The sequence below is a fragment of the Camarhynchus parvulus genome, chromosome 5 (genome assembly GCF_901933205.1).
Source record: "Camarhynchus parvulus chromosome 5, STF_HiC, whole genome shotgun sequence".
Classification (NCBI taxonomy): domain Eukaryota; kingdom Metazoa; phylum Chordata; class Aves; order Passeriformes; family Thraupidae; genus Camarhynchus; species Camarhynchus parvulus.
Window position 1 is genome coordinate 1,319,721 of NC_044575.1, and position 16,539 is coordinate 1,336,259.

The following is a 16,539-nucleotide window of genomic DNA, read 5'->3' on the forward strand; positions in this document are numbered from 1 at the left end:
TTTTGTTAAACACACCCAGGGATGGGGACTCCACCACCTCCCCAGGTAGCCATTCCAGAACCTTCTCACTCTTTGTGTGAAAACCTTTTTTTCCTAATTTCCAACCTAAATTTCTCTTGGCACAGCTTAATGCTGCGTCCTTTGGTTCTGTCAGTTCCGAGAGAAAGAGCCCAGCCCCAGCTGAGCACAGGCACCTTTCAGGGAGCTGTGGGGAGTGATGAGGTCACCCTTGAGTCTCCTTTGCTCCCCCAGCTCCCTCACAGCTGTTCCAAGCCCCTCACCAGCCTCATGGGGTTTTAGAGGGGACAGCAATCCAGGACCTTTACTCTCAGCCTGTCTGGCTACAGCTGCATCATTCTATTCCCAGCAACCACTGAAACCTGGGGCAGAGGAGAGGAGAAGGAGCAAATTCCTTCCCTGCCACGCTCAGGAGACATCTCCTGCACAAAGCTGCAGCAAATCCGTGCCTGCCCTGCAGCTCCTCTGCTCATCTCTCAGGAGTGAAGGCAAATGCCAAGTGCTGCTGAGGGAGCAGGGAGCCTTCAGAGTAACATATGGGAGAGAGCAGCTCAGGGAAAAGAAGGGACAGGTGGGTAATTCTTTATCATTTGAAACTCTGTTTTAAACTTAGAACCCTTAGTGTCGGCTGGTTACATAAAAAAAAAAAAAATGTAATGGCAACACTCGGGAGAAAAGGAGCTCCTGCACTCTGATACCCAACCTGCCCTGTGACGTGAAAGTTTCTGGTTCTTTAGAAAAGATGCACATAATTCTGAGGTCTTTATGGTTCACTTAGCAAAAATTACAGGAAATTCAAAGTACAGACTGCTCCTGAGCTCTCATATCCTAATTTTATTAACTCAAGAAGAGATGAAGGTCTGGAAAAAGCAAGTGAAGAAGAGCAGGTCCAGTACTTCATGTCCCTGTGCTCTCATTTGTCTCCCTCTTCTTTGTAGTCTCCACCCCACCCCCAGTTTGATGTTATTTTGTTCTCCCTGTGTTGGCTTTCCACGGCCTCTCTCCTTGCACTGCTGTTCCCTGGTGTGCTGCTTTGTTCCTTCTCCACCAAAGGCACCACCAGTGGCCAGAGAGGGTTTGGTGATTGTCACCTCTCAGCTGGGGCGCAGGACAAGCAAAGAGACCAGAACAGCTCAGTGAAGTGAGGCACTGACCTGACCTGAGCCCTAGAGCCACCACAACTCCTGAAAAACATCCCAAACACTCCCAAAGCTGCGGCAGGGCCACCACAATCCAGCCCTCCCGAGGTGTCACAGGCTGAGGAGCACTGAGAGTCCTCTAGTGATGCCTCAGGTTTCAGCTTTTCTATTTTTCACATTCTGTGCTGCTTTAGTGGGTGGGTCTGAGCTCCACATTCAGGGGTGGTGAGCTCTGTGCACAGAGCAGGGAGACAAAACAATTCCTGCTCCAGCTGGGCACCAAGGACAAATGACCCAAATCTCAGCCCCAGAGCACAAACCCCGTGGGCTGCAGAGAGAAAAACAAGCAGGGTGGGACTGCAGGGGCTAAAGCTGGAATGGGACAATGAAGTGCAAGATGCAAATGGAGCAGAACTGATCCCAGGAGAGCCCCGGAGGCATTCCTGCTTATTTTTGGGTCTCTAATTGTTTTTGGTTCCATTCTTGGTGTATGTTTTCAGCCTGCTGGCTGGTAGTCTCTAAAAACTTGGGCTTGCCCAAGGTGGATGGTTTTTATGGATCAGAATCCCTGCTTTATTCTTTAGCTCTGTCCAGCCTCTGCTCTAGGGCAGCCTGCACAGGGCATCACTCCCAGGGGTGAAGGTGTCTCCTGTGGGTCTTGGAGCCACCCTCCAGAGCAGATGCCATCATTCCCTGCCATGCCCAGCAAAGAGCAGGACAAGGAATACAAAAGTTCCTTTAGCTCTGGGAAAAGTGCTTCTCCTTTTTCTCCTTACCAGCAGTTGGTGCCCACAAAGTTAACACCCACTCTCCAAAACCAATCTGCTCCCTAAATACAGGCAATGAAGGTTTGAAAGTCTCCTAGCAGACCTGACAGGGGTGGAAGGGAGACAGGACTTTGTTCCACAGCCCCTGTGTGCCAAGACACATCCTTCCCATGCAGGACTTGCCCAAGCTCAAGCACTCAGCCCCCTGCAACAAGAGGGTTAATGAACCAGCTATGCAGGCTGGTTATAGCCAGCAATAAGCAGCTCTCTGTTTTTCTTCAAGAAAAAAAAAAGGAGTCAGTAATTCTTGGAACATTTATTAACCCCCTAGTATAGGCAATTACTGTAAGAGAAAGGTCTGCCAGTCTTGCATTACCATAAATTGCTGCATGTTGCTTTTCTACAGCACAGTAATGTCCACAACCAGTGTGAATAAATGCTAACATTTGAGTTTTAAGCTCAATTCAGTCCTCTCGATCGAACATTTTTAACAGGTCTTCACTTTCAGTGGCTGTTGGGCCACAAAAATAATTATTTTATACAAGCCAAAAAAAAATCCAGGATGGTGTTCCACTGATAGACTGTTTTGTAGCTCAGTTTAGGGTAACCTCACATATTTCCTGACATGCAGAACGGACAAGAGGAAAGCAGGTGGGAAGTACAAAACCCCTAAGATCATTCCTGCTGTCTACGAGGTTTTGTAGTCATATACAACATAAAAAAATAGTGGCAATAAAAAAAAAAAAGAAAAGAAAAAGGCTTTGTAATAGACAGAACACTGCCAACCAGCTTTAAATTGAATTACACAGCCTGCTAATCTTTATGATGAAATAAAATTCCTTTGAACACTTCACATTGTACTAAAATCCGCAGTGCTTTCTCCCCAGCCCCAACCCCTCTCTGCTCAAAGCAACTCCTCCACCCCTAAACCATTGTTCTTCCCAGCCTGCAACGTGATGCTCTGCTAACAGAAAGGCTCCTTTTAATTAGCTATTGTTAATATGGCGTGCACAGGGTGAAAACGTAGGGAGAAGTACTTTTGCACTTTGTATTTTTGATGCAACATTAAATTTGCAAGTGAAGGAATTAACTGATGGTGCACAAAGAATCAATCCCTCGACTGTTCTCCACTGAAATCATTCTCATTTCAATATGTGGCAGCAGCACTGGAGGAAGAATCTGATGAAAAAGTTTCTATTTGAGGGGCACTGGTTGTCCCATGCCTGCTCAATACAACAGGCATAAATGTCTTTTCTGTTTCAAAGTGGATTTGTAGGAAAGGGGGAATGGAATGGAAGAATTATTTGGGGTTTTTTAATACATTTGGTTTGATTACAGCTCGTTATAAGAAACCTGATCACCCCCTTCCCCCTTCTAAGACAACATTAGCAGCCCAGGGAAGCAGATCCAAGAAATGACCGAGCAATTATTGTGATTGAAAATGCATTCAAGAATTGTGCAGTACTTTGCAGTGCTCACTGGCTCCTTCCTTTCATTGAAAATTACCAAATGAATATATTAGTTTAAACTTATAAAGAGCCACTCACTGCAGAACATTATTCTCTTTGAAAGCACATTTTACCTGAGCCAAGTTTTCTAATGGCTGTCAAATAACACCTCTATATTTGCTTTGACTGACCGTGGCAATTCGTAAAGAGAATTTTACACTTTAGCAGGAAACACAGTTTTAAAACCCTCTGTTTCTCTAGAGACCATTAGGGGATAGCAAAAATGGATTTTTTGTGCAATCTCTTTATGAAGAATTGCCAGGAGTAACGAGAGCAGAACAAGAAAGAACTGATCAGATATGAATGATCTTACACTGCTTCTCAGGCATAAATTCCATCTCAGTCAGTGGAAATTTTACTACCTCAACATCCATTTTATCCAATGGCTTCTATTTTACCTTCTAAGTTGTACTTCTGGGGTTCTGTTTGCCACAAAACATCTCACATCTGACCCAGAGCAAAGGATAAATATGAAGAAGCAGCTATAACCCTGGTGCAAAAGGAGAATTTTGCACTTTCTCCTACCTTTGTTTTCACACTGCACTACACCTTGCTACATCAAGAAAAATTATTCAGCCTATTACCAGAAATCAATATGGTTGTGTTTTCCCACCACTTTATAAATATAATAAAATGAAACATTCAAATTATTTTTTGCATTTGTATTTTTGTATTATTTTGAGAAGAAAAAACAAAGATAAAAATTAGTAATAATAGATCATGAAAAGGTATATGCTAATAAAAACTGAGCAGCTATTATTAATTCAGGCAAGCCATATGGGAATAGAAAACTAAGTACAAATGGGACTTTAAACATGACATTAAACACAGTTTGAGTCAGAACAAAAGCAAAGGAAATATTCTTAAGCAGTAATATAGCAATAAACCCTAAATGAACTAGGAAGAAGTTTCTAAAACTTTATGGTAAGGACAGAGTGAGATACATAACCCATAGAACTACTAAATCACTAAAAAACCCACAAGCCCTCAGCAGCAGCTCAACCTGTAAATAAAATATCTCCATCCCACCCCAGTGTCTGAAGCTGCTCACCAGGGCCATCGTGGAAGACAGAGCTGTTTGCAAAACTGGATTAACAGATTTTCCAGGGAGCTGCTTCCCTCTTTCCCAGAACAGCTGTGCCAAACTCACACATACTTATGGGATTAAAGCCACCTCAGCATTTTCTTTCACTTGCAATGAATGCAATTTTTTTTTTTCAAGTGCTCAGAGTTTTGTTCATCAAAATGGTATTTTATGTTTAGTCAATTATTCATTCTGGTGTAACAAGCAGAGCAATATAGAGTTCAAAATATGCTCCAGATGGTAAAAACACAAATCAGAAATAAATCAATTTATAAAAAAGGAAGGGATTTGTTTTTATTGCCATAATTTAACTTTAAAATATTCACAGGCTTCCTTCTGGTTCTAAATTACCCCAGAATACTTTGAGCTCATACCCCTCTGAATCGGGAGAAATTTAGAACTTACTGGTTGTGGTTTTTTTAAATATGAAATAGTGTGATATCAGATGCCAAAATAATCAGAAATATACTTTCAGGGAGCAAAAGCCCTCAGGAACAAACACTTGATCACACTGGAGCTGTCCTCAGTGTACATTAGTAAAAGGCACACACTCACTCTAAACCCTGAATGAGCCACGCCTGGAGAGGAGATGAAGCCAGATAACTCAGCCAGACCAGAGAGACTGAGAAAGGATAAAAGTGGAATGTGACCCTGCATTTTTAAACAGTGATAAGAAAAGGGCTTGATCTTACTATTATACTATTCCGGTACAGTTCATTTTTAATTTTTTTTTCAAATTGAATTATGCTATCTTCAATATCAAACACATTCTGGCAGGTGTCTGGCTTAACAGTTTTGAATATAATTTCAAATTTCCACAGCACTAATACATAAATTTAACTGTGGACTGGAACCAAGTGTCTGTCCACGGTTCTGAGAGCAACACCACATTTACATTTTGTCATCAATTCCATGTAACAACCAGCAGGTCCAAGGTGATGCTGCTATTTTCAATTACTAATAGTCACACAAAAATGAACTTTAAAATAATTGGCAATACTTTGCTGAGGACCACATCCACATATGCAGAGGTAACAAGAAAAACTCTGCATTAAAATTATATAATCATTCTTTTCTTCTCACTTCAAGTAACATGATCAAGGAACTACAGCACAGAAAAATAAAGCTGATTTTTTTTTTTAGCTCTAGCAAAAAACTAGAGGCAAGCCCATATTACATATAAAGAAATATTTGTTCCAGTACAAACCCATATGTATTTCGCCACTAAACTATCCACAAAGTTTTTACAGTCATCATCCCAAAGAAATTTAAAGAAATAAACATTCAGAACAAAAGCAAGACTTAAAACACATGAAAGAGTCAAGTTGCTAAATCCTAGAACAACTCAGGAAAAAGCTAGCTAAATTCAACTTTCAGCCCCACAGACAATAACCAGGAGTAAGATCACCTACTGAATTTATCCAAGTCTACCACTGCAAGATTTTGGAAGCTCCTGCAGTAATATTCTTTATAAGAGAAACCTTGCAGGGGGGAAAAACAAACAAACCAGAACCAAAAGAATGAGCACAGTGTGATATAAACACTAAAGAAAAAAGTACAAAATGGGCTATTCGAGAAAAAATTCTGAACTGAATTCAAATTATTCACACATATGCACAATCAGGCCCACAGTAACTGAGCAAAATAAACATATCAACTCATTCAAGATCTATCTGCCTGGATTTATCTTTGCTTTCTCTTCACTTCTTATGGGTTATTCAATCACTTCCCATCACCCAGAAAAGGAAATATTGCACTATGAAGACACAGCTATAATTAGATATTCTTCTATTTCATTTCACATATATGACTGAATGAGAATGGATGGGGAAAATATGAACAGAGATAATAATGGCAAGTTGAAACATTCAGTAAAAAATTCATTTGGCACAGAATAACATCTCAATTCTTCCTCAGCACAGTAATGCTGTGTTTACTGCAAAATTAGTTAAGTTAGCAGAAGAGATTTTTAATGAAAACAATTATAAATTTAAAATAACTGTGTTTAAAGCATTTAACAGTCCCTAAGGTCAAGTGATTACAGCAGTTACAAGACCCAAGGGACGTGTTCACACCAAAACAAAGTGAATAAATTACCTCAGCCAGTGTCTGCAATCACTAAGTGACCACAGAGGTTATTCAATGTATAAGCCCAGCTGACTTCCACGCAAAACCAATAATGAAAATGTAACAGCCAGCGGGAAAAAGCATTTAACTAGCAAAAGTTGCTGCAAGGGCTGAGAACTGGGGAGAATGGGAAAGGGAGGGTGGAAAGCAAGCTCCTTGCCTTGGCTGTGGAGGCAAGGATGAGTGTGGGTGGAATGGACAGGCAAAAACTGAACATTTTTCCCAGGTGAAAGACCCAATTGTGGCAGAGGGATGCAAGACTAAAAAGATATAAACCAGCAGGGTTTTAGACAGTGCTCTCAGCCCTGTAAAACTGGGATATGTAAGGCCCAGAGAAGGACAAGCAAGGCAGAAGCTCAGAATAATCATCTCTCAACTTTCCCCTTGGCTTTACTGCCAGCAAAAATTGTGGACAGTCATTGTGTTTTAGTCATGCCATGATATAATTCTAATGGAGGCAAGACCTGGTTTTTACCACAGAGTGGGTAAGATGAGCTGCAGAATGAAAGCCAACTTTGATCTGGCTTCTCTCCCTCATGACATAAATGACAAAGACGCCTTGTCTTCATTGCAGCTTCACAACACAACTGCCAGGGGAGAAAACCAGGGCCAGGAAAGACAGAAAAACATTTTTCTGTAAGGACCACCTTGTATTTGATGCACTTGATTCTCAGTGTGTAGCCCTGGAACAAGGTTCCTACCAACTATGGTGCAAAAAGGTGCTACTGAGGAAGCAAAAGGAATCCTGTTTGCTCCTGGTATGTATTTTTTTTAACGACAGCACATCATCACCTCACATCCTTCAAGGCATTTAATATTCACAACACACACAGTAAATAAGAACATAATAAAGGGTAAAACACAATTAACACATTTTGGACACAGGAGTCTCCAAAAGAGAGAGGCAAAGAGGACATGGCTGGCTTTGGTGTTTTTGATTCCTGGTGAGGAATATTTGCACTGATGCAAGTATTCACCAACATTTCCACAGGTGAAGCAATTTTCTGGGCTTGCCCTGTGCTAAGGATCCGAATAACTGGTTTTGTCATATGTATAATATGTTTCATATATATATATATATATATATATATATATATATTTTATATATATATACACACACATATACATATATATAAAAAAACTGGTATTGTCATATATATATATACTATATTACAGAGATATACACATATATATACATACACATATATATACATATATGCATATATATATATATAAATGGTATTGTCATATATATAATATATTTTATATATATATACATACACATATATGTATATAAAAACTGGTATTGTCATATATATAATATATTTTACATATATACACATACTATATAGATACACACATACATATACATTATATATGTAGATATATACTTATATAGGTATATATGTGTATATATGTGTGTGTATCTATACATTTATATGTATAGATACACAATATACATTTTTTATATTTTTATATATACATATATACTCATATATATATACACACACATATATATGTGTGTGTCTATATGTACATGAGAAAATGCAAGTGAACTCTCAGCATGTAAGAAAAGATTTTCTTTGTACCTGAACTATGAAAGCCTGAGGCCAAAGCCAGCAGGCCCTCCAACACTCAGAGCTCCCAGTTTCAGTGAAACTCCCTGCAAAATCTGCTTTTTCAGATAAACACTACACTGTCTTCTACAAGAAACCATGCATATATGCTAAGAAAGCCCCCTGGTAAATTATTGAGGCTGGAACACAACCTATCCAAAGGGTTCTAATTCTTCTGTTGGGAATGTTAAACCAAGGACCTATGTGCTAAAATAATATCCTCATGAACCCTCCTGTGAGATGCAAGGAATGCCAAGAGGCTGCCAGCACTGCAGGATTGCCCAGGGAAGGGTGAAAGCACCCTGGCAGAATATTTGGGCTGGCTTTCTGCAGCCCTGAGCGTTTTCAAATGCCAAGCACTGGCCACAGGCTCTGGCTGTACCTACAGAGCATTTGTGAAATTTGTGAAATTACTCAGGGGCCAAAGAGGAACTCAGGTGGCCAGACACTGCTCTCAGCAAGGCACTCAGGGAGATCTGTGCTCTCCAAGAGGCAATTCCTCCTCTGGAGCTGCCATTGCACACAGAAAAAGGACAGTTTTGAGCCTATCAAATTTAGTATCACCTTCTAGAAATTTCTATTTCCTTCCAGAAATAAGAGCAATGCAGCTAAGTTGCACTGGTGTGGTTAGAGAGCCCCACTCCCACGTGCACAGCAATAAAAAATTCAAATTCAAATAGGGTTTTGGAAATCAGAGGAGGTCAGGTAAAAAGAAGAGTATGAAGAAAATGCAAAGAAGGGTGACAAGACAGACCATGTAGGAGTCCTTCTATTTAAAAATTCTTTTTGTAAAACCAAATGTCCCTTACATATCTCTTCAAGGGTCAGCCAAGGAACTCCAATGCAATAAAATTATGTAGAGATGCTGAGAGAGATATGCTAAAATAGGTAAGATACACATAAGATAAAATACCCAGAGATGCTGCCATCACACAGCAGGCAAGGGAGAGTACAGTAAAACCTGATGACAGAGCTTTACTTCGAAATATCTTTTATATAAAGCAGTTCTAGAAATTTCTATTTCCTTCTGGAAATGAGAACAATGCAGCTAAGTTGCAGTGGTGTGGTTAGAGAGCCCCACTCCCACGTGCACAGCAACAAAAAAGGAAAAACACTCATTCAAATAGGGTTTTGGAAATCAGGAGGTCAGGTAAAAAGAAGAGTATGAAGAAAATGCAAAGAAGGGTGACAAGACAGACCATGTAGGAGTCCTTCTATTTAAAAATTCTTTTTGTAAAACCAAATGTCCCTTACATATCTCTTGAAGGGTCAGCCAATGCAATAAAATTATGTAGAGATGCTACATATGATAAAATAGGTAAGATGCACATAAGATAAAATATGCAGAGGTGCTGCCATCACACAGCAGGCAAGAGAGAGTGCAGTAAAACCTGATGACAGAGCTTTGCTTCAAAATATCTTTTATACAGTAAAAATATATTTTAAAATCCATTCGGATGTTTTTTGAAAGTCAGCTGCTCAAGTCACCCTCAGCCCTGGGTATTTCTAGAGCAAGGGGTGAGCTGGCAGTGCACAACCAGCCTGCCAGTTGCATTGCCAACAACAGGAGCCTCCCAAACAAGCTCCCCTCCTTCCTTTTGGTTCTCTGCTCTTGCTGTTTAATTGCCCTCAGTTCCAGCAACATACTGTCAGGGCACTGCTGTCAAATGCAGCAGAATATTAAAGGTGGTTGTAGTGGGTTTGGTTTGTTAATTTGAGGGTTTTTTTGGGTTAATGTACTAATGAGTGTGGTGGGTTTAGTGCTGGCTAATCACACTAGGATGCACTCTCTTATTTCTGGTTGTGAGGTAGGACTAGGGGAAAGGTAAAGCAGGCTTAAAACTTTGAAAGGGTATAAAGAGAAATTTCTTAATAGTAACTAAAAGAAAAAAACAATAAAAATTCAAACAAAACTTTTAGGAAACTTCTAACCTTTCTATAACCTTTTTGTTCTCACTGATAATGTAAAGAAACAAATCCTAAAATTTTAGTTAGTTTACTACTTTTAGAATAATCTTTCTTTAGTTTACTTAGGGAGACAAGTCTTTTTGGTTAATGTTATGGAGACTTCTCTATAAGAAAATAGGTTTTTGTGTTTCCTTTTATGAATAGTAGCTGCTTGTGGAAATTCGTAATTGTGAAATTTCTTCTATTTCTTATAAGTATTTTTTACAGTTGTCTTAATGGGCTATGTTAACTTATGGGGTACTTTTTTAAAGGTGAGTTGTTTAAAGGCAAAGGTTTTCATTATCTATCTTTAAAATTACCTTTATCTCTGGGAATAGAGCTCTTTTTTTCTGTCTCCCTAAAGACAGTATTCTACCAAAGAGAAGCTGACAGCCCATGATCAAAGATAAAATGCCTGTACTCCAAATCAAAGGAGCAAGCACGGGAATATCACCCCCCTTAAAAAATTCTCCAAATATAATATATATAAAATATATTTTATGTATATCTATATATTGTATATATAATTTTCTATATATAAAAATATAATATATATTTTTCTATATAAAATAATATATATTACACATATTGTATATATTTCATACATTTTATCTATTATATATTATATAGTATGCATTATAATCTATATAATATATAATTACATAATATATACTATATAGATAGTATTATTATATATTAACATTATATAGAGAGTATTATTATATATCTATAATATTATAGATATAGACATTATTTTTGATATATATAAAAATATTGTTATTATTATTATATATTTAAATCGATACTCTTCCAAACAGTATTATTGATTCTGCCACATGGGAAGAAGGACTTTGATCATTTCCAATACACTGTAACTTCCAGCTCTGCTGTAAGCTACAACAAACCCAAAACACAAAGAGCAGCAGTTTTTGGAGTGGACACAAAATCCCCCCCAGCACCAACTAAGGGGACAAACTGCATCCTCTGCATCCTTTGCATAAGGTGCCACTCCCTCCTCAGCACTCCTGGGGGGCTGCAATGAATCTTTTCCCCGAGGTAATGCAGAAATGCAGCAAAGTCTCTGAATTTGTCTTAATTAACAGAAATAATAATAATAATAATAATAATAATAATAATAATAATAATAATAATAATAATAATAATAATAATAATAATAATAATAATGTATTATTATTATCTTTTATTATGATTATTGACAAATGAGGCTAGAAGCAGCACATGACACTCAGACAAGCGGAGCGAGGGCAGCGGGGGGAGATTACCCGAGCGCCCTAATTCAATTAGCAGGCAGTGAGTGTCACCGGGACAGGAGGGGTTAATTGGGGTCACCAAAAGGCAGTAATTCCTTACCTAACCAGTCATTAAACTTCTTAACCTCGGAGGGCAGTCCCAGCTCGGTGAAGTCGCCTGTGTGGAGCAGGATGTCCCCGTAGGGCATCTGGATGCCATCTGTTCTGGAGTGCGTGTCTGAGACGCAGACAAAGCGCGTGTGGCCCGCTGGCTTTGGAGTGTCATATGGGATGGGGTCGACCCTAGAGCAGACACAAAGATCCCACAACAGTCACAAGGTTCAAAGCCTCACATCCATTACTGCAGATAGCAGCACGCTGCTCCCTCCAGGAAAGCAGCCACGCGCCGCGCGCTGCCAAAAACCCAGTGCTGCTAAAAACTTACCTGGTGAGGAAAGGAAGAATAAATATACACAAATATGGCCACTCTGTGGTACTAAAGTGTGCTTAAACAGGGGGGAAATGGATTTAGGAGGCTTTGAATTGGGATGTTTTACGTCCTGTGCTTGTACATGGACAGGTACAGGGGGATAACCATGGTATAACAAGTATCCCAGGTGGGCCAGGAATGGGCTCTCACCTGAGCTCAGCTGTCACATTCATATTTTCTGAAAAATTCCTTTGCCCAGGATTTTTCTCCTGGGAAGCTGAGAAACCTCAGAGAAAATAAAAACAATAATTATCTGATTTGCTTCTCCTGTGTTTTGCTCCTTTGGAATGTGTTTGGAGATTGTTTATCCAACAGGTGATTGTTTCATCGGTTTGATGTGAATTGTTTTCACTCTTTGGCCAATCAGTGCCAAGTTGTGTCAGGACTCTGGAAAGAGTAATGAGTTTTCATTATTATCTCTTTAGCCCTCTGTCTGTATCCTTTCTGTATTCTCTAGTATAGTTTAGTATAGCATCCTTTAATATAAAATAGTATCATAAAATAATAAATCAGCCTTCTGAGAACATGGAGTCAAATTCATCATTCCTCCCTGCCACTCCCAGCAAATCCAATAATCAGCAGCTGATTTTGTTCAGGGGCACAGGTTCTCCTACAGATCCCAGCACAGAGCACTTGTTTACACACAGTAAGGTACACTCAGGAGTGCTTTGATGGAGGCTGGAAACTGCAGAACCAAGCCTAGTGGCAGCTTCCTAAACTCAAACAAAATCCTGAACTCAGCATCCCAGAATCTATAAAGTCAGGGCTGATGTGCTATCACACATATAAAACTTTTTTTTTTCTATAGCAAACAATGCCAGAAATTTAGTTCAATTGGTTATTTGCAAGCTGTATTTGGTAATTTGATCTTATCAACTACATGTGACCCATCATGGAAGTCTGGTCATTTGGTTTTTGGTGACTTTTTTTTTTAAGAACAATAGAGGAAAAAAAATAGGTAATCAAAATGCTTTATGCATACTTAGTGGTTAGAAGCTCTAATTTGTAGCAGAAAAACTTAAATACAAAAGGCAACCCATTGCCTACTTTGGAATAGCAATTATTTCTCTGCAGAGTTGCCATAATTTGATTTGCTCAACACTTGAATAGCACAGCATCTGGATTAGTGCCACAGAAAATCCCATCCCAATTCCACAAAACTTCAGCTCATTCCGTTGATGTGCCACTTTGATCATGGTTAGAGCTTAGCTTCAGCTAGAAATGTCGAGGTATTTAGGAGTTATGTCAGAATAATACTCCACTTACATCTCAAATTATCAAGCTTGTGAAACCAAGCTCCAGCTACTTTAAAGCATCCCAGAATAATGCTGTTCTAAGATTTATTTGGGCAAACTGGCACAATAGGCATTCAAAAATTGGTGCCTGAAAGTAAAAATAAAATTAAACAGGTTTTATTAGTTGTGCTCTCCACACTGAAAACAAACACCAGTAGACATCACTGTGAATTTGTTTGTCCTAAATCCCCACAGTTGTGATGAGATGTATGGTCAGTAATAGAAAATAAAGCACAAAACTTGAGAAATTACTGACTTTCGGAGTATTGCTTTTGTTTACTGAACTGTAAACTAAATTAGCACTTAATTTTTACTGTACACTGAACTGTGTGGAAACTTCTACCAGTGCCTTGAATTTCAGCTCCCTGCATAGGTGAGAAAGACCAGAAGCATCCTCCAGGGTGCAAATCAGTTCCCTGCCCTGGGAAGTTTGAGAGTGGCTCCAGAAATCAGACTCCATATGGATATGTGCTGGTCTCCAGTGGAAAACTGCCCCTGGGAATGCACTTACTAACGAGATCTCACTGAGTTAGAATTTAATTTTATTGTAATTTGTAAATATTATTATATATTAATTATCATATTTGTTAGATATTATATCAATTATATTACATTAATTTATACTCTATATATAAATATTATTTTTTTATTCTATTGATTAGGCTATTCACAGCAAAAATCTTAGTGGGGGAAGCAGTAGGGGGGAGATATTTGATAGACTACCTTTTCCTAGGTACCATAATTAGGTCTTTCCAATCAAGCTGTATTTACCATCCAAGTACCATACCTTGTTGACACAGGGCACTGAATTAATTTGCAAAATTCAGAGGGCTCTCCAAGATGATGCTTACTTTAAAAACAGATTCTACTGCCAGCTGGGCTGGAGAGCAGAGAATTTGGAGGATGTCTCTTCCTGGGGTTTGGTATTGTACCTCCTGTTCCACCCAAAGCAGCAGGTACAATTACCTGAGCCATGAAACTGTTACCACTGCAGAAACCCGGGAGAAAAATCCAACAATCAATAGACTTCATTTTCTCAGCAAGGGTCTGAAATTAACAAAGTTATTATTCCAGAGAAAAATTAATTTACCCATTGAAATTGCACCAGGCAATTTCTGAAATTGCACTGGCAAGCTGGGCAGAACTGCAGTCACAGTGCTTTCCTACATGGTGTCTTCCTTCCAAAATATGGGGCTCCCCAAATCAACATTTCCCTGCTTCCCAGCATGTTTACTCCATTCAGCACAAAAAATGAACACCAGCTTCCATCATCAGCACAGAACTTGTTCAGAGCACCTCTGCTGGAGCTAAACCAGCGCTGCCTGCCCTGGGGAGCCCAATTTTGTTTGTACACAGCAGGCAGGCTTTGCTCTTCCCTGCAGCATCCAAACAAACCCTGCTCTGCATTAGAGCATGGCACTGAACCCTGGTTTAGGATTTTTCCATTTGTGCCATGCCTTACAGAAAAGTCTATCATCAAAATTCATTAAGTCCCTGACCCTTCTTTCTCTCCTTTACAAACACTGTGATGTTGCCAAGTAACCTTTTCTCCACATCTTAGCTTCCTTCTCTCATTCAGTATTTCTCTACTAAGTATTTCCAAGAGAGATACTGCAGGTGATTGTGTTCAGTCCGTCCATTTACCATACTCCAAGCAGTCCTTCAATAGAAACTTAATAAAAGTGGTGTTATTGCCAGCCCTAAAGGCTCAAGTTTTCCTTTCCCCCACGGCTGCAGCATGGCAAACAGCAATAGGAGAGCCTCATTTCCCCCTGCATTCTAAGAGGATTGGGCTCTGAAGGCAAGGCACTGCCCTGTCACAGCTCTGGTGACACCCCGGGCTGGGAGCATCACCCTTCCTGCTGATCTACCTTCTTCCTTTTCTACTTTCACCCTTCCTTCTGATCCACTCACAGCCCAGCAGCTGGGGGCTGCACACTGGCATTGCTGAAATTTCTGGGACAGTTCTGCACCTGACCCTTCCTGCAGATAAAATAATAAATAAGAAAATAAAATAATTATTTTGGCTCTAATAATTATAATTAGTCATAACAATAATTATAATTAATCCAAATTATTTATGTCCACCACCATTCTGCCGAATCAGAGCACATACCTAATTCAACTTGTTCTTTACCTTTGCTGAAAACACAATGCATCCAGCTAACTCTGACACTCTCCATCACCACCAACAATTTGGTTTTTTTCAGTCTTTTTGACATGGCAGACTGAAACACTTCACAGACTATTTGATTACTCCATTTGGGGCAGCATGCTCACAGAAAGATGCAGTAAGAGATATTTCAGAATAATTTAAATGTTCATATATTAGGATTAATGCAGAAATCAGGATAGAGGAGACAACATAAGATATGCTGCACCTTCGAAAACCAGGCACTTGGCTGGTTTTTAAAAAGCTCATGTAAGACCCAGAACAAAATCCCGTAAGGCAGCTGAGCAATGACTGCTGTGTGAGATCACCACAGTAATGTAAGACCTGTCACATTTAATGCATTTATGACAAGGGTCCAGCAACCAGAGGGGACAATGTAACCTTCATACACTTCTACAAGAACCTTGTTTATCAGATTAATACTTTACTAACCTGCCCTTAGCACCAGTGGTTCTCACCAAGAGTCTAAGAGTCCATCAGATTCGCAAAATATGGGGGTTCCTGCAAAATATGCATTTCCTCCCACCCTGCCTGAAAGGACAGCATTATGCAGGCTCTGATTTGGCTTGCTCAGGTGGCACTCAGCAAGGGTATGAAATTTTAGATATTATATATATTATATTACATTATTATATGTGTGTGTGTATATATATATAAATATATATATAGTCCCTTTCCCAGACCCACAGCACCTCCAGGGTGGATCAGGGGCTGAGTGCTGCCCCTTGCCCGGCCAGCTGTGCACACAGCAGCCCAGGCACTGCTCCATCCTGGGCCTGCACCCTCTCCTCAGCCACCAGCCAGCAAACCCCAGCCTGGCTTTCAAAGTGACAGATGAAACAAGCAAGAATGAGCAACACACCCCACACCAGGGGGGTCTGAGCAGCAAGGGAGTGGGGGCTGAATGCAGGAACTCACAAGAGAGGAGCACCTTGGGCCTTGCACATGCACAGGGGTGTAGATGCTGACAGCCTGGCCAGAGAGAAAGTCACATCAACTTCCCCAAGCATTGTTCTGGGGAGTTCTGAGAAAGCTCAGAGAAAGAATTAAAAGCATCCTTAACCTTTACAACTGGTGTTTTATACTCATTGTTTACTTGCAAGATGTGCACAAGGAGAGTGTTTT

General features: G+C 39.8%; 1 protein-coding gene across 6 annotated transcripts in view; it reads right to left on the bottom strand.

Annotated features, from left to right (window-relative positions):
- The window catches only part of MPPED2 (metallophosphoesterase domain containing 2), a 121,965-nt gene that overhangs the window by 65,903 nt on the left and 39,523 nt on the right, over positions 1-16,539 (bottom strand). For all 6 annotated transcript variants that reach the window (XM_030950566.1, XM_030950561.1, XM_030950567.1 and 3 more), the window contains one exon: positions 11,578-11,759. In XM_030950566.1, the coding sequence (XP_030806426.1) occupies positions 11,578-11,759 (182 nt within the window). The remainder of the gene's footprint in view (positions 1-11,577; positions 11,760-16,539) is intronic.